Source organism: Microplitis demolitor, chromosome 6 (assembly GCF_026212275.2).
Source record: "Microplitis demolitor isolate Queensland-Clemson2020A chromosome 6, iyMicDemo2.1a, whole genome shotgun sequence".
Lineage (NCBI taxonomy): Eukaryota > Metazoa > Arthropoda > Insecta > Hymenoptera > Braconidae > Microplitis > Microplitis demolitor.
The window spans coordinates 10,123,703-10,142,120 of record NC_068550.1 but is presented as its reverse complement, the minus strand read 5'-3'; the positions used below and the strand labels follow the sequence as shown (position 1 = coordinate 10,142,120).

Below are 18,418 nucleotides of genomic sequence, written 5' to 3'. Positions count from 1 at the left end.
AGTAGAGTTGATCGCGATAAATAATTGATAAATAATTGAACCTGAGTTATTGGTATAATAAGTTGAATATATTCGGCGTTCGTCACGGTATTTGAGTGCATATGTACTAAGACGCGTCGAGTAAATTCCTTAGAAGATTAGACAAGGATAGCGTATGTAGCTCCTTGTCTCACAACAGTACTTAAAATATTATTTCTCTGGGTAAAATTTATCTTATAATTTAATGGTATGCAACCCAGTGTTGCCAAATATGTATTGAGTACCCGCGTCTTTCTCTCCCCAGAGTAAATAATATAAAATAAAGCGAAAGATTAGTATTATTTTATTTGTTACAATCTATATTAATTATATTGTGTAAAAATTTGTAATTAGTCATTTGGTTTCTCCAGTGGATAATTTAATAATATTATTTGAATTGAATTGATTATTATTGTAACCATTTGTTGAGTTTATTTGAATATATTTTGAATTGAATAATTTTGTAAAAGTAACCCAGTGATAGCCAATATTTATTTGTTTGTTTCCTGGATATATTTAGTAGTAATTATTACTTATTATTATTTTTATTCATTATATATTTGTTGGGTTGTCATTCCGCTTAGTGCATACATTCTCGCTCAAGATTTTGTCCTGTGATCTCTCCTCTGATTAGTTATAATTTTTGTCCGTTTCGTAAAAACGGTATGGCGCCCTCGTGCACTAACCCAGCCTGAGAAGCTGGTCCAGGCATCCCAATATATTGTTTATAATTATTTATTATTTTTAGTTATAATTATTATCGTTATTTATAATTTTTTTTTATACACTTGGGTGACCACATACGACTCCGAGTTTGTTTCACGTCTCCGTCGTGAAAATAAAAATGGTTTACGTTATACAATGAATATTCCTTGCACTCGAAAAGAACTATATTCACCGCTACTTAGCTAGAGGAATAAGGTGCTAATTAGGTGCTTGCCGATAAAGCACAGCCTTAGTAAAAAAATCTATCCTATGAGTCTCATAGGAGAGGATAGGTTAATGGATGATCCTCATAATTTATGAGGGTTTTCTTTGTCTCTGTTATATGGTAGGAATAAGGTGCTTATTAAGTGCTTGCCAATAAACTACAGACACTAGATGAAAATCCATTCTATAAGTCTGAATAGGAGCAGAAATATCACTGGATGGTCTTAACTTTCTGTAAGAGCCTTTTCTGCCTTAATGAAATTGTCTAAATAAGGCGCTACTTAAGTGCTTGCAAATAGACCACAGGGACTGTGAAAATATTGACCTTATGGGTCCCATAGGAGTGCAAAGATCAATAAATGATCCTATCAATTTGTGAGGATCTTTTCTCCCTCTATTATATTATAGGCACAATCATAGGTATGGTTGACTTCCGTTTCCAGTGACTTTGTGTATAGACGTGTTAGTGTTCGGTGATCAGTTTTTTGTATTTTAGGGAGTGGCAGATAGAGTTCAGTGGAGTAGTGGGGTTAGAATAGAAGGGAAGAGGCAAGAGCGTTTTTGTAGTATAGAAAAAGGCATAGCAGGGTGGTAGACGGAGAGTTTTGTACGGGTTGAGTATAGGTGCAGAGTAAAGGTTAGGAATCAGTTTGGCGATAAGAAGGGAGAGAGGTACGGAGAGTAGAAGAGGTAGGAAGCGGTAGGTGTGGGTAGCGGTGAAGGTGCGTAGGCTGGAATCGGGGGCTAAGTAGCTAAAGGGACTGCAGTAGAAAAGGTAGATTTAGTGGGTTGGTAAGAGAGTATGCAGGATGGTTAGGAAGGGAAAAAGGCGGGAAAGTTATATTTTCAGAGATTAGGTTTAGGCAAAGCAGCTATTACAGGGGACCTCACGGAAGCAGTGTTAAGGGGAAAAAGAAAGGAAAGAGAATGAGTAGGAGAGGTAAAGTTAGCGAAGGAATTGGAGGAGAAAGAAGTTTTTGAAAGAAGTAAGAAGTTGGTGAGGTCTCCGGAAGGTAAAGGGAAAATGGAGGGAATTCTGAGGAAGCTAGAGAAGATAGATGGTAGGATAAAGGAAGAGTGTGGAAAGGTGGGTGAAAGGGTGGATTGTTTGAGGGAGGAGGGTAAAAAAGAGAGGGAGGAATTGAGAAAAATGTGGGAAGAAGAAAAAAAAGAGATGAATGCGAGGCTGAAAGGGTTAGAAAAAAGACTGAACAAGCGGGAGGTGGTGAGAGTAGAGAAGGAACAGGGAATAAGTAGCGGGGGAGGGGAGCAAAGACTAGAAAGAGAGACTGAAAAGAGAATAACAAAAATAGAGCAGAGCTTGGAAAGAAAAGAAAGAGAGGCTAGGAGAAAGAATATTATTGTGGAAGGAGTAGGAATGGAAGTAGGGGAGGTCTGGGAGAGGGAAATTCAAAGGGTCTGGGAGAAAATAGGTGTGGTAGGAGGCAGAAAGATCATGAGGAAAATAGGAGCAGTGGGTAAGGAAGGGAAAAGGGCTGGTTTTAATTGAGTTGGAGGGCTTAGGTAAGAAAAGGGAGGTGATGATATCGAAGATTAAACTGAAAGGGGAAAAAATTAGGATATATGATGACCTCACAATAGAGGAAAGGAGAGTTAAAAAGGTAATCATGGGGGAGGCAATTAAGGAGAGAGGGAAAGAAAATAGGGTGAAGGTAGGGTACATGAAGACGTGGGTGAATGAGAAGCTAAGAGTGTGGGATGAAGGGAAAGGGGGTGGAAATACCAGGAGGGAAACGAATAAGGGGGGTAAACGAGGGAGTAGGGAGAAGGAAAGGTGAGGGAAAAGTTGGGAGAGAGAGAGGGTATAAGATAGGATTCTGGAATGTGGCTGGATCAGAGGATAAGGATAAAGGTTTCTGGGAAGGATTAAAAGGCTGGGATGTCGCAATTCTAATTGAGACGCGGGTAGATTAAAAGGAGTGGGAGGGAATTCGGGGGAGCTGGAAGAGGAAACTCAATTGGAAATTGCAGGAAGCAGTAGCCTTAAAAGGTAAGGGGAGAGTGAAAGGTGGTATGGTAGTGGGAGGTGAGAGAGGGAATAGAAGTAGGTCAATGGGAAAGTGGGATGTGGAGGAGTGAATGGAAAGAGAGGTAAAATTTGGGGAGGAATGGTGATGGGTGGTAGGTGTGTATGTAAATGGAGATCTAGAGATAAAAAAACTGTTAATATGTAGGTGGATGGAAAAAGTGAATGAAGATAGAAACGTGGTGGTAGGGGAAGATTTTAACATAAGGACAGGAAAGGAGGGGAGATAACGGTTTTAGAGTTTGGGAATGAGAAGAGGGTTAGAAACTCGAAAGATAGTAGTGTGAATGGGGAAGGAAAAGAGTTTTGTAAGTTCATAAATGAGAGGGGATGGGGGATAGTAAATGGGTGTTATAGTGGGGACGAAGAGGGGGAGTGGACGTTTGTAGGGGAGAAAGGTTGTTCAGTGATAGACTTAGTGTTAATTCAGGAAAAGATTAAGGGAAGTTTAGTAAAGGTAGAAGTAGTCGGAAGGAATGACTCGGATTGTTTGCCTACAGTGGTGGAAGTCGGAGGTAAGGGAGGGGGGTGGAGGAATAGAGGGGGGAAGGGGCGATAAGTGTTGGGAAGAGGGGTCTAGACAAAAGAGGGCGTGCAGAGGTTTGAGGAAGAGTCCGGAAATTGAAGTAGTTCAGGGGGAAATATGGAGACGAAGTGAAGTATGCTGAAAGAGAAAGTAAAAAAAGCTATAAAAGAAACAGAGAAGGTGAGGACTAGAGAGAAAGGAAAGTCATCGTGGTGGGATGAAGAGTGTAGAAGAGAAAGAACGAAACTGAGAAAGTACTTACATAGGTTTAGGAAGAGGAGATAGAAAGAGAATTATACCTGGCAGAAAAAAAGCAGTAATCATCGGCGTTGTCTCGCAAAGAAAATCAACGTTGCACTTAATAGCTAGTTTACTTAATTTAATGATCAAGGTTGTTTAAAGTTATAACAGCAACGTTCAATGATTTATCACGTACTTTAATGAATTTCAATCAAATGCTTTTATTAAATAATGAAGGAACTCACTCGGAGAGTTCAATGACACAAGTACTTTTGTGATATAATAAATTGACGAAAAACAATACGCAAACAGATAGAAACTGTACGGCGTGGCGCGTCAACCAAGAGTGACTTCCCTCCAAAAAGTCCTCTCGTTCTTTCTAGTTGCGGTTGAACAACCTCAATTTGCCAAGGAAAGTGCTAGAAACTATCCGCACTTTAGTGGCTGTAACAGTGGAGCGAGAACACACTCAGTCACTCGAGCAAAGATTGAGTATTCAGGTATTAAGTCTTCCCCCTCAGAGATGGCGCCACATAGACTAAACTGGCCTCGTTTGCATTACGAGCCAGCCACGTATGTCCCTGCGAGGTGGACTGCAGGGCACTGGACCAAAGTCTGTTCCAGTAGGTCGACTTAGGATCTTCTGAGGTGGAGCGTTGCGTCTCTAGGAAATTACAGCAGGTTTCACCCACTACCAGGTGATGGGGAGCTGCCCGGAGAGCTCGTACGACAAGAAGCCGTACGTGCGTTGATGCCTCTTGGTTGTCGCGACGTCGGTTAGTTAATTACTCTCGTTACCGGAATTATCAAAAGACCGAGGCTTCGATATCGCCTCGTCACAAAAGATTTCCTTGAAGATAGAGGGTGGGAATTTAAAGAGGTAAGAAGGGGGTGGGAGGTAGGGCGGATGAGGGGGGCGCATTTAGTGAGGGTGGAGAAGGAAAGCAAGCGAACGAAAGGTGGAAAAAGATACCGGGGTCAAGCAGTAACAGAGATAATAAATGGGTAAGGCGTAAGGGAATACCAGGGTATCTCAAGAAAGGATAGAGTAAGGAGAAGTGGAGTAGAATAGCGAGATTTAGGTTAGGCGACGGGTTGAAGGGAGGTAGATATTGAGAATGTAGAGATAAAAGGTTATGTGCAATGTGCGGGGGGAATGAAGAGATTTGGGAGCATATATAAGAAGTATGCACTGGGTTAGGGTTGGAAAGGGGTTGGCAGGAGGTAAGGAACGAGGTCTTGGGGGAGGAGGAACAGGGGGAGAGCTGGTTAAAAATGATTGAAAGTATGAGAGGCGAGGTAGAAAAAGGTTAGGATTGGTAAATTTAGGGTTAAAGTGGTACAGCGGAAGCGGAAGTCAAAGTTTGAGAGCGATGGATGTAGGTATGTGTGTGAGAGAAGAGAAGGGGGCTTTTTCCTTTTACCTGAAAGAGGCTTTCTTTTTACTGCCAAAGAAGAATGGCTTATGTTAGTATCGTTAGGTCATTTGCAGTAGGTTAAGTTATAGGAAGTAAGGTATAGGTTAAGGATTAGAATGAGAAAATTTGTAAGCGGAATCATCATCATCATCATAATAATAATTTTTTTCAATTCTTGAGCAAGTCTACTCTTAAGATCGATAGATGCTAGTGTCTTTTTCTACGTATATGTCTTGCTGCAGATACTTGTGACCAGATTTAAATTGCAAGCCTTACACATGAAATTTGTGCCAGATTATTACTCAATAGAATAGGGCTGATAAACAAGGATGAATAGGTGGGGAAGTTGCTTTATTTATTTGTAAAGACCTTAAGTCAAATGTTCTTTCATCGTTGATGGCCCTACCAAACAGAGGAAGTCTAGAATTTACTTTTGCCAAAGTGTAGAGCACTTAACAACCAAAAATTTTAATTGCTGTAATCATTGGCCTCCGAAAGTCAACTTTTTAGATATTTTACGCGATGAATTTGCATGTGTTAAGCAGTACAAGTTTGCTTCCATTCTTGGAGATTTTAATGTTAATTCACTAAGCCCATCAATTGAGTATTCTGACTTTAGTGAGCTGTTTCAACTTCATGGGTATAAAGTTTTGCAACTAGGTACAACACATCACACTAAAGCATCAAATACATGGCTTGATGTTTATGCTGTTAGTGACACTACAATAGTTTCCAATTGGGGACAATCTGCATAGTCGTTTTTATCGGACCATGATGTAATTTATTCAACTATTAATTATGAAATTGCTAAATTTACACAAAAAACTGCTACATTCAGACAGCTAAATAATGTAGACTTTGAAAAGGTTGATAATTATATAAATTCTTTTGATTGCGCTATATTTAGTAAACAGCTTAATACTGACTCAAAGTTAACGGTTTTCAATGTAATGGTTAATGAGCTTTTAGACAAAGTAGCTCCATTAAAGACAATCAAGTTACGTCGTCAATCGATTCCTTGGTTTTCATTGAGCTTCAAGCTGCTAAAAAAAGAACGAGACGCATGTTATCGGGCTTCAAAACGCTATGGGTCTGTTGAGTTGTTCAATAGATATGTTGAATTGCGTCGAGAATTTAGACGTCATTTATCTTTAGCCAAAAATAACTATCTTTAGAACAAATTTAATGTATTTGGGACAACGAAGCAGTTTTGGAAGGTCTTTGATAAGCTTGGACTATCAAAGAAGGGTATGTAATGTTTTCAATTAATTGCAGCGTCGCCTCTGAAGCTAAATAAATTATTTGCCATTATTTTAGCAAGAGAACTTATACCAAGTTTCAGTGAGTGTTTGCCGATTGATTATTCAATTTCCAAGATAAATTCAGTTTGTGTTGTACGGACGCAATAAATGTTAAAAGTACGATAGGGCGTATAATCACGAATGCTTGTGGTATTGATAATATAGCGATTCAGATTTACAAGAAATTTATTAATTATTTACTGCCTTATATTATTGATATATTCAATCAGTCAATAAATGATCGCACTTTTCCGTCACTATGGAAATTTGCAGTTATTAAGCCTCTGCCAAAGGGGAAACATCCTACTTCTGTTTCTGAATAACGCCCGATCGCACTAGTATGTGTATTATCGAAAGTCTTAGAAAGAGTTGTGTTCAATTAAATCTTATCTTATTTGAATAGTAACAACCTTTTTGACCCTAATCAAACAGGTTTTTGGGAAAGTTTAGAAACTCAATCTGCGATAATTAGGTTTAAAGATGATATATGATTTAGAATAGACTCAGGAGAAATTACGATAGCAGTATTTTTTGATTTGGACAAAGCGTTTGATTCAGTTGATCATTTAATACTTATTAGAAAATTATTAAAGCTAGGAATATCATTGAATACTGTAAGATGGCTCTACTCGTATCTTCAAGGTCGTTTACAATCTGTACATGGTAATGATGTATATTCTTAATGGATTCATTTAGATGCAGGTGTTCTTCAGGGTAGCGTTTTGGGCCCTTTATTATTTTGCCTGTTTATAAATGATCTTTCAGAATGCCTTCATCATTGCTCATACTTATTATACGCAGATGATCTGGTTATTTATCTCAGTTGTAAACTACAAGATGTTGATGAGTGTATTCGGCGTATTAATGAAGACTTCAAGAATATTTATAATTGGTTTACTCAGAATAAATTAACATTAAATTATTCTAAAACTAAGGCAATACTTTTTGAAAGTTCTATTAATTTATGTAAACTGAATACTCTGAAATCAGATGAGAATGATTTTATGTTGAAATTGTTTTTGAATGATAACTTGATTGAATTTATTCAATCGTACAAATATCTTGGAGTGATTCTTGATAATACATTGTCTTTGTGAGCTCAAGTAGCGTATATTAAAAAGCGTGCTGCATATTCTTTATATAGAATTAGAATGAACGATGCGAATTCAAATTTAGATTTAAAGCGTAGACTTATAGTCAGTCTGATCCTCCCGATTTATGATTACTGTGCGTGTGTGTTTATTTATTTAACGTATGATCTTGAAAGATCACTTTAAATGCCATTGAATAATTGTGTGCGTTTTATTTTGCGTCTGAGACGCGATGAACATCTATCACAGCACAGGCGTAATTTAGGATGGCTAAAGTTACGGAGTCGAAGATTATATAATTTGCGTGTGAGTTTCATAAAGTGTTGTGTCTTGGGAGACCTAGTTTATTTAATCATCAACTTAAACTTAGATCTAATGTATTTTAACGTAAAAATCAATTGCGAACTGATACACTTCATTAATTATTAATTATGACTGGAGAGCAGAGGTTCAAGCTCCATGAGCTCTCTCGTAAGACTGACTATTCATCGTTATAAAAATATAATAAATCCAACAGAGTTGATAAAGTGTTGACGCTGCATCTCAGGTTCCCTGTGAGAGAATTGTCGTGGCCCGGGTCTCATGCATCGTCATCCGTTATGACCCACGAGCCACGGCGACTTTCTTATTGTAACCGATTTCCGTTACATTACATAAAATTAATTAATTAAAAATAATTAATTTAATTTAATCAATAAAATATTACCGGAATGTAACATTACGATGGATTTTTTTACAGTTCCTGTGATCCGTCTGTAAGCACTCAATTTGTACTATATTTCTAAAGCCGTACAGAGGAAGAAAAAACCCTCACAAATTATAAGAATCATTAATTAACTTTTACGCTCCTAAGAGTCTCGTAGGATAGATTTTCTTACTGTGGTTGTGCTTCATCGGCAAGCACTTAATTAGCACCTTATTCTTACATCTCATCAGGAGCGGAAAAGGCTGGTGCAGAATATATGGGTGTTTTATTGACATTTACACTCTTATAAGGATTATAAGATGGATTTCCTTACAGTCTCTGTGGTCCATCTGCAAGCACTCAATTAGCACATTATTCCTACAGTTTGATGGAGGTAAAGGAGGTTCACGCAGACGGTTCAGATTATCCAATGATTTTCACGCTCTTAATCAGACTTATAAGATGAAATTTTATCTGATGTCTGTAGTTTATTTGTAAGCACTCAATAAGCACTTTATTCCTACAGTCTAACAGAGGCAGAGAAAATCCTCACAAATTATTAGTATCCTCCATTGACCTCTACGCTACTTTGAGACTCATAGGATAGATTTTTTTAGCTGTGCTCTACTTGCAAGCACTTAATTAGCAACTTATTCTTACATCCCACTCGGGACAGAAAACGTACTCGCAGAATATATGGATCATTTACTGACCTTTACACTTCTATTACAATCATGAGATGAATTGTTTCACAGTCACTGTGATTCTTTTCTAATAATGCAGCGAATTCAACTATTCAACTGAAAAAAAAACTAAATGCGAAAAACAATTATAGTTTACTAAAAAGATACAGATAACTTAGCGTCTATTTTTCTAATGATGAAAACCAACAGATTGAAGCGTCTTCTTTTTTTAGCGAATGATGCAGCACATGCGCTAATTGCGGGAGACCAATCACAAAATTATGAGGAATGTGGCGTGACATTTGTCGACTATCAAAATTAGTCACAAAGAATAGCGTGATATTGGACCAATCAGAAAAATAGTTAGAATTTTCATAGTCGATATTAACTGAGTAGCAATTCAGCTCGATAGAGGCCGTTACATTAATCTAGGTAGCGAATCAATGGGTTTCATGTCGCAGCTCTTTTTTCAAGATTGTGAACTAACAGTTCGAAAAGCAATTTTTGGATTGGCTCTGAGTTCGCGGGTGATCTGAGCAGCTGTTTAGTGCTGCCATCTTGCTGTGAGCGACAGGAGGGGAGCGGGGAGCGCGAATATTCAACTCTTTACTGAACATATACATGCAAGGTAAATTGTCTGTCCATCTGTGGCATTGACTTAATAAGAAACACGATGTAACATACTCTATTTATACTTTTTTCATGATCGAAGTGAGTAAAAGCAACGGGCGAAAGAATTATTTTTAATTTATTATTCAATTTTGGGCTACCGAATTACCTTGTTCTATAACTCGACAAAAGAGTTCAATCGACCGTCACGTGGTTAGTGTCAGAACATATAAGCGATTGGGCACTGATTATTGATCTATAAATTATAATATAAAATTATTTTTATTCTGTCATCCAATCAAGGAATTTGATGTCATGTGGCTGAAACAAGAATGTTTTAATGTTATATTGCTTAATAACTTCTTTGTCTATTCGTACCGAGCGGATATACTATAAACCGTCCCGTTCAATGACCTACCTGGCGTTGAAGTAGGTCGAGGATTTCTGAATGAGAGGGATGTTGGGTCGGTGACTTGAATTACTAACACTTGAATGCCGGAGAACGAGGACATCAAATAAAGAGATTAATGTACACTACTGGAAAAAATTAAAGGATAAAAAAAAAATTTCCAGATTTTTGGGCGATATTCAACAGGCCGTAACTTTGAGAGAAATAGTCGTACAAGAAATTGAAAAAACGGAAAATGTAGCTCCGAGTGTCTACTTTTTGGATTAGAACTATGAAAATTTATGGCGTCAGCGGTTTTTGAGTAATCTTTGAAAAACCAGCAGTAAAAAATTTCCAAATTTTTTAAATTTTTTATTTTTGGTCTACGGGCGTGGGAAAAATTTATTGAGCTTAACCACTGTAAGGATCGGATACCTTTATTATTCGCTTTAAATTCGTTTTTCATGGACTTTAGTACCTCCACTTCCTGCCGAGATATCGGTCTTCAAATGGAAAAGGATCCTTTTGTCTTTGATTATCGATATCTCAGAAACCAATGATCACACAGAAAGTTAATGGTGGGTTTCAGAAACTTGAATAAATTTCCTTCAATGATGAGCTATTGCTTATTAGAAAAAGTAATTTTTTCTTATCTCCACATGAATTTAGACATGCGACAAAAAAAGGGCTTTTGGAGGTTTTTTGGAAAATTAAGCGCTGAAACGAAAATATTGTGGAAATCGATGATGTTTTGGGACGTAGGGGGGTTACTGTAGGTAAATGAACGTTGCTCAAGTTTAACAAAGATTTATTTAATATTAAAGTTACACGCGTGAACTTAGAAAATAGACGAGGAATTGACCGGCGAGGCTTATAGGTCGATACGTCGAGAGGAACTGTCTTTTCCGAATATCATCCCTCGGGTCCTTCACTCTTTTAGAGAGGGGGGTATCGAGGGATAGTCTTCGTAGCAAAAGTAGAAAAAAATAGAAAATAGTATGTGCATCTAGTTGCCTGCACATAGGTAGTGGTCGTAGTCATAGGGGCTTACCTAGGTGCAGGTATAGGGATGCAAGCTGAGTACCAAGAGAGTTAGAGATAGAGAAAAAGGAAGGAGAGAAACAATTTTATTGAGATACTGGGTCCGGGTCGCTGGCCAGCCGACGACGGGCCCTAATCCTTTAATTGCTCTCAGTAAAAAATAGGTCATAAATATTGAGGATGTGAAAAGAAGATTTGGGAAAAACCCATAAGTCTCAGCCGACAACACTTACAAAATATTTATCTCAATCTTATAACAATTGCACACTTAAGTTTATGACATTCTTGCCGGCTGCAGATGCGAATTTTATTATATTGTCGGAATGTTACAATAAACTAAAATTTCCCAAAATATTCTGCAGCGGACAAAAATATTCCCACGTTGTTCAGCGTCACCTCTTAAATTATAATCCCGTATAACTTATGGTGTTGCTTCACAGTTAGGCTAAAGTAAAAAGTTTTAAGTAATAAATGCTACCAATTACCAATCATAATAATTAATCCTAATGTTGCTTAAATCGCTAAGTAAATAAATGTAAATACTCACAATAATTCCTTGATTTAATAATAATAATAAAAATAATTAAAATATGTTCAACTACCAGGAGTGGGTGGGAGGAATGACCCCCACAATGTCAAGTGTGCAATTTACAGTTCAATATGTCCACATAAACCCTATTAAAAGCCAGATTGAATCAACCAGCCATTTTTTTGTACACAGTACTTAAATTTTCCAAAAAAAAAAATTTTTTTTTTACGAATAACTTTAGGAAATTTAACAAACCAACGCCCAATTATTTTTAACACTTTTCCGCCGCTGCATATCGTGATTTTACTGATCTCTCTTTCATTAAATTAAAAAAAAAAAAATTTTTTTTCAATTTTTTTTTTGAAAATTTATGCACTGTCTGCAATAAAAATGTGTAAAAAGCTCAGAAAAAAATTTGCTTTCTCATTTTGTTGAAGATTATAAGCTTTTCGTAGCAAAAAACCGTGATCCTTCAATTTTTTTAAAATTTAATCGAGTGAATCAAAAAAATGGCTGGTTGATTTAATCTGGCTTTTAATAGGGTTTATGTAGACATATTGAACTGTAAATTGCACACTTGACATCATCGATTTCCACAATATTTTCGTTTCGGCGCTTGATGTTCCAAAAAACCTCCAAAAGCCCTTTTTTTGTCGCATGTGGAGATAAGAAAAAATTACTTTTTCGAATAAGCAATAGCTTATCATTGAAGGAAATTTATTCAAGTTTCTGAAACCCACCATTAACTTTCTGTGTGATCATTGGTTTCTGAGATATCGATAATCAAAGACAAAAGGATCCTTTTCCATTTGAAGACCGATATCTCGGCGGGAAGTGGAGGTACTAAAGTCCATGAAAAACGAATTCGAAGCGAATAATAAAGGTATCCGATCCTTACAGTGGTTAAGCGCAATAAATTTTTCCCACGCCCGTAGACCAAAAATAAAAAATTTAAAAAATTTGGAAATTTTTTACCGCTGGTTTTTCAAAGATTACTCAAAAACCGCTGACGCTATAAATTTTCATAGTTCTAATCCAAAAAGTAGACACTCGGAGCTACATTTTCCTTTTTTTCAATTTCTTGTACGACCATTACTCCCAAAGTTACGGCCTGTTGAAAATCGCCCAAAAATCTGGAAATTTTTTTTGATCTTTTAATTTTTTCTAGTAGTGTATAAAAAAAAACATGTGTAGTATATTGCTTGCTTAAATTTTACAAGAAGTATTATAATGATGGACTTACCCAGACGAGTTGATACACTTGTACTCCAAATTCACCAATCTGAATTTTTGCGCACAAATATATTGCAATGCTTATAATAGTCTTATTTAATTAGGATTCTTAGGTTGAATCCATCTCACACGGAACGCACTGCACGCTAGACAGATGGACTGGCTTTGTTTTTGAGTGAGTTTGATGATTCTAGGGTTTTTATAAAGGAATAAACTATTCCCAAACAAGAACTCCGGTTGCCTAGGCGGTGGACGTCACGTCAAGGAGTTTAGTTAATTTCAATGCAAACTTAAAAATTTAATCTAGGTATTTAGCCTAGGAGTCTGGATGCTCAGGCGTAGGGTTTTACGAGGAAAAGTTTCAAGAATAAAATTTAAGCCGCGGAGTTGACGAATTTTGATTTTTTTTTCTGTAGAAAATGATTGTTATGGATTCAACTTTGAAATGAAAGAATCGAATATCGATTATCGATCTTGGGCCACGATTGCCTAGACGTGGAGCGTCACGAGAACGAACGTTGGAATCGACGAAGTGAGTCTTACTCGCAGATTTAGATAGATCAGATAGAGGTTTATAATATGGCGGTAATGACTGAATGTAATTATTTTCTTTGAGTTTATGTTGGAAAATTTCTGGAGAAAGTGGGGCTAAGAATATAGAGAGCGTGAGAATAAAGTATTAGGTCATAATTTTAAGTGACATTTATTTTTATTCTTGGAAACCTCTGTCATCTTAGAAGATTTACTAATTATAGGGAACTCAGAGATACAATGGTTGATTCACTAGCGACCGAATCAGGAGACACTGTAGTGTCTCGCACCAAGTACACGTTCAAACACATGTATATGTGTGAAGTGTCATGACACGAGCCTACCGTGTATCTATACCGTTAACATAGTGGTTTTTATCTCTCACTTTTAAAAACTTTTTTAAAATAATAAACTTTCAAAAAAATCCTTCTCTATTCGAAAGATAATCGATTGTTCGTCTGAAAATTCTAAAACTTTATTCATTTTAGTTATGAGAACTAATTTAAATTATGAAATTAGGCCAGCATATACTATAGCACCCCTCATTTAGACACTTTTATAAACTTTTTCATGCGTTAGGAGCACTGCCAGAGAATAAAAAGTTATAAAAAATCCCACGAGTCAGTAAAACATTGAAATTTTTTTATAGCAATGATTCATTTTTGCGCCACCAGCGGTGCTTCAGTCTGTATTTTTTACTATAGTTACAGTGAGTTAAATGGACTATCAAATAAATCCTTATTAATATCTAAGATGAATTTTTTTCTTATCCATTTTACATTCAGAGTTTTACTTGTATTTTTTTAATGTTAGTTGATTTTGCGTACATGTATCACAAAAATATTATATTTGTAGGTTGCTAAAAATTTTTTTCTTATTTTCTCAAGTTCTATTCTAGTTAAATCCACTAGGTGGTTTCAAAATCGTATAATTTAGCGCGATAACGGATACAGACGTTGTAATTGGCCGTCTTTGGCTGAACTAAGTCCTGATGTATAAAACTTCCCTAATCAGAATAGCCACTTTATCTCAAAACTGACCGTAATTTGACATTTAAATTACCTGAAATTTGCTGCCCATTAGCAAAAGTTAGAAAAAAGTATTGCGGGGAATTTTTGCTTAATTTAGAGGTAACTTTTTACGAAAAAAAAATATCCGTAATGATCATTTTTATTTTACTATTTCAGAAGGTAATTAAATTTATACCTGAAAATAACTACAATTTGACAGTAAGAAAATACTTAACAAGTTTTCAAGTCGAGTTAAGAATAAATTGACATAAGAATTTGCCTGAGAATTGACAACAACTTTTTTTAAGTCGACTTTTGAAATGAATTTGCATTCTTATTCGGGTCGTAAATTTACTTGCGATTGTAGAGAAAGTTACATACAAACTGTCGTCAAGAACGGAAAAGTCTAAAGTTGACGGAGATTTGACAAAAAATTTAAGGAAACTTTTGTAACTAAACTTTTGCTAAAGCAAACTGTGCTATTAGGGTCAGTAAGATTTAGTGTAGTAAATACCCTAATAGCCACTTTAGCTTGAAATTGACGGTAATTTGACAAAATTTACCGACGATTTGACAGAAAAACTGGAATAAGTTTCCTTGAATTTTTCATTAAATGTCTGTCGATTTCGGGCTTCTTTGTTACTGACGACAGCCTCTATACATTATTTGTGTTTTTCAAGTTCAGTAATTGATTGAAAGGTGGAGGCACTTGAGGCCACTGAGGACGTAAACCCTTCCTTGAATTTTTTGTCAAATATCCGTCAACTTCTGGCTTTTTTATTTTTGACGACAATTTGTATACAATTTTTGAAATGAATTTGCATTCCAATTTGGTTAGTAAATTTACGTCAAATTGTATAGCAAGTTGTATACCAATTTTCGTGCTGCGTCAAGATTTCCAATCTTAGCGGCAACCCAGGTAACCAGAGTTTCAGCTAAGAAATTAAAATTGAAATGAAACTTTTAATATCTCAATAACGTGAAGTATATGTAAAAAGCATTAGTTTAACCTGTTAGCTCTCTTATACGCAAAATAGCTTATAAATTTGAAAGAAAATTAAAACCGATATTTAACTACAAGTTTCTATGTAATTTTCTGTGTGAGAGAAAAAAAAATTTTAATGAAATTTTTTATGGGTACTAAACGTCACCGAGATGTCAAATTTTTTCTTTCAGTTTTCGAGTTAAAATGTTTATCTGTAAGAGAGTTTTCATCTGCTTCAATGTAACTGTTGGTTGAGCTCAACAGGTCATCGAGGTGTATTTGATATGAGAGAGATTTCACTTTATTCATCATGTAGCTAATATTGACATAGTGTAGAGTTGCTCTAAGCTCCGTGATAGCGAGATTTTTTGGTCAGAAAATTGATGTCAATTGGTTGCTATCAAGGTGTAGACAAGTGGTCATGAAATTTTTTGAGTTCCGTAACTGCATGTTAACTACAATTTTTACTAACTTTCCCAGAATGTTGACAACAGTCTACTGCCACAATCTCTCGCCAACTTTCTGAGGAAGTTGAAGACAACTTTTCATTAACTAATGGAATGTTAACTTTTGCCGCCAACTTTCTTAGAAAGTTGGCGGGTAGTTATTGTCAACTTATGAACATGCCAATTTTCGCAGCCAACTTGGTGACAATTTGCTGCAGCAGGTTAGCTTGCTGCCAGCTTAGCTATCAGGGCTGTTGTCAAATTTATCGTCATTCTGTGATCCCAACATTAAGAATAAATAACTCTAACGGTAAGAACTATAGATTACCATACGAGCTAACAGGTCAATTGATCCCTTTATTGATGTTATTTTATAAGTTGCGCGCCAAAAAAAAAAAAATCGGTCTGTCGGTTGACCCTGCGGGCCAGCCCCAAAACTTCCCGCCTATTTCGAGCTCTTTGAGCTCAGAAAATTGTTGGAGATACATTTTCTCTTCGAGCTCGAAAATACTTTTGTATGCCTTTGTTTTCGATAGAAAACGTTTTTTACGATTTTTTTTCAAACGATATCTCTCGAACGAATAAACCGATTAAGACGTTCAAGGCGACAATCGACATGTTTTATTGAGTTCTATAACTGATCAGATTTTTGAATTGATTAATCAAGTCGTTTTTGAAATACTTTCAAAATACTAAAAAAAAAAATTTGGAATTAATCGGGTCAGTCATTTCGAAAATATTTGGAAAAAACCATTATCCACCATTTCTTTCTCCCGCGATATCTCTCGAACAAATTAACCGATTGAGATGTCTAAGGCGGCAATCGGCGCGTTTTATTGAGTACTAGAGCTGATTAGATTTTGAAGTCGATCGTATGAGTCGCTTCTGAGAAATCAATAAAAAACTAAAAAAAAAATTTTTTTTTTTTCGTAATTCGCAAATATTTTCGAGTCTATTCGATCAAATGATCTGAAATTTTCAGGAAAGTTGACGGCCAACAAGCTCTTTCGATTGCCACCTCAACCATCCAAATCGATTTATTAGTTAAAAAGTTACAAAGAGCTTACATACACACACACACACACACACACACGCACACGCACACACACACACACACACACACACACACACACACACACACACACACACACACACACACACACACACACACACATACACACACTCGGACATCATTCTGAAAATAGTCAGAATAGCTTCCTAGGACCTCAAAACGTCGACATCTGATGAAAACTCTATTTTCAAAAATCGGGGTGAAAACAATAACTTCCCGAAATTTTTGAAAATCGTCGATTTTCTTAGCGGGAAGTTAAAAAAAAATAACTAAAACAAAGGACCAACAACGTAACTACGAAAAGCCGGTCATCATTCATTTGCAAACAACAAACGCGTAAGTACACTGTTCTTTTCTATTTTTTACTTTAAACATTCAAATATATTAGTATAATTCTGAAAGTGGCAGATAATTAAATAATTTTTTTCTTTTTTTAAATAAACAACTTGAATACTTATAAAAAAAAATTGTATAAATTACACGTTAAAAACTTTCATCTATTTACTTACAATCAAGTTATGTTTATTAAAAAATAAACAAATGTCTAATGTCTGCTATTTTTATTATTATGCATGCTTAAAGTAAAATAATAATATTTATGCAAATAAACAAAAATTTGTTAATTATTAACTGTTTATTTATTCATTTACAGAAAAATATGAGCAACAGAGAGAATTTCAACGGTAAGTATACTCGTTATCATTTATATGTGTGTGTGTGTGTATGTACACAGAAAAAAAATATTAGTAAATATTACTGATATTCTTGTCAACAGCGCGCCTAGACCGAATCTCAGTAAATTTTACTGAATAGAACGTAAGAAATTAATAACAGATGCATTTTTTCGACAAATGTCTTGTTGTTTTTTAAGGCTTAAGTAGTAATTTTAAATATATATATATATATATATATATATATATGTATAAATGTGTATGTATGTATATATGAACGTCATGTATGTATGTATATATTAAAATCATATTAATTAATGGCATTTTTTTTCAGAAGAAAGGGAGCTCATTGATGCTCGAGCGGCTGCTGATGCAGCCATTCAAACCTACAACAAGTTGGCCCGTGGACGTGCCCAATATTACTATCAGCTACCTTTTTCACAGGCCAATCCAAATTACTGCCAGCTACCGCCACCACCACCACCATCACCACCACCGTGCCTGCCAGCTGGAAATAGAGGAGGGGTGTCGGGTGCAGCTGACATAATTGTAGCCGATATGCCTCTTCCAATAACAGAAGCAGGAGCACAAGTAGCAGCGGTAGTCCCACCAGTAGCTCCAGCACCAGTTCCAGCACCAGTACCACCTCCAGTACCAGCACCAGTTCCAGCAGTAGCTCCATCAGCAGTTGGTACGTTTGATCCATGAAAATTCCAATAGATTCTCAAAGCTGTATGTATAAGGCCTTCACTTAACTGTTGTACTTCTCATAGAACTCATTCATTCTCATGAAATTTTTATGGAGATTTATAGGAATCTTTTGGATTTATGAGATCTTTAAATATATTATTTTTTCCTATTACATTTAAAGAAATCTAAATATTTGATCTGCTTTTCAGATACTCCAAATCGGTGGGCCGCTGGAGGCGTAGCCAGGGGACGGAGAGGGCGGAACCGTGGCTCT

At 36.1% G+C, this 18,418-nt stretch overlaps 1 protein-coding gene across 1 annotated transcript; it reads left to right on the top strand.

The window, feature by feature from the left end:
* The first annotated feature begins 1,972 nt into the window (after nucleotides 1–1,972).
* Nucleotides 1,973–18,162, top strand: LOC103578900 (protein enabled homolog). The gene is made up of 2 exons (XM_014441197.1): nucleotides 1,973–2,426; nucleotides 17,789–18,162. Exons 1-2 carry the CDS (start codon nucleotides 1,973–1,975, stop codon nucleotides 18,160–18,162), a joined length of 828 nt encoding a protein of 275 aa, XP_014296683.1.
* The last annotated feature ends 256 nt before the right edge of the window (nucleotides 18,163–18,418 follow it).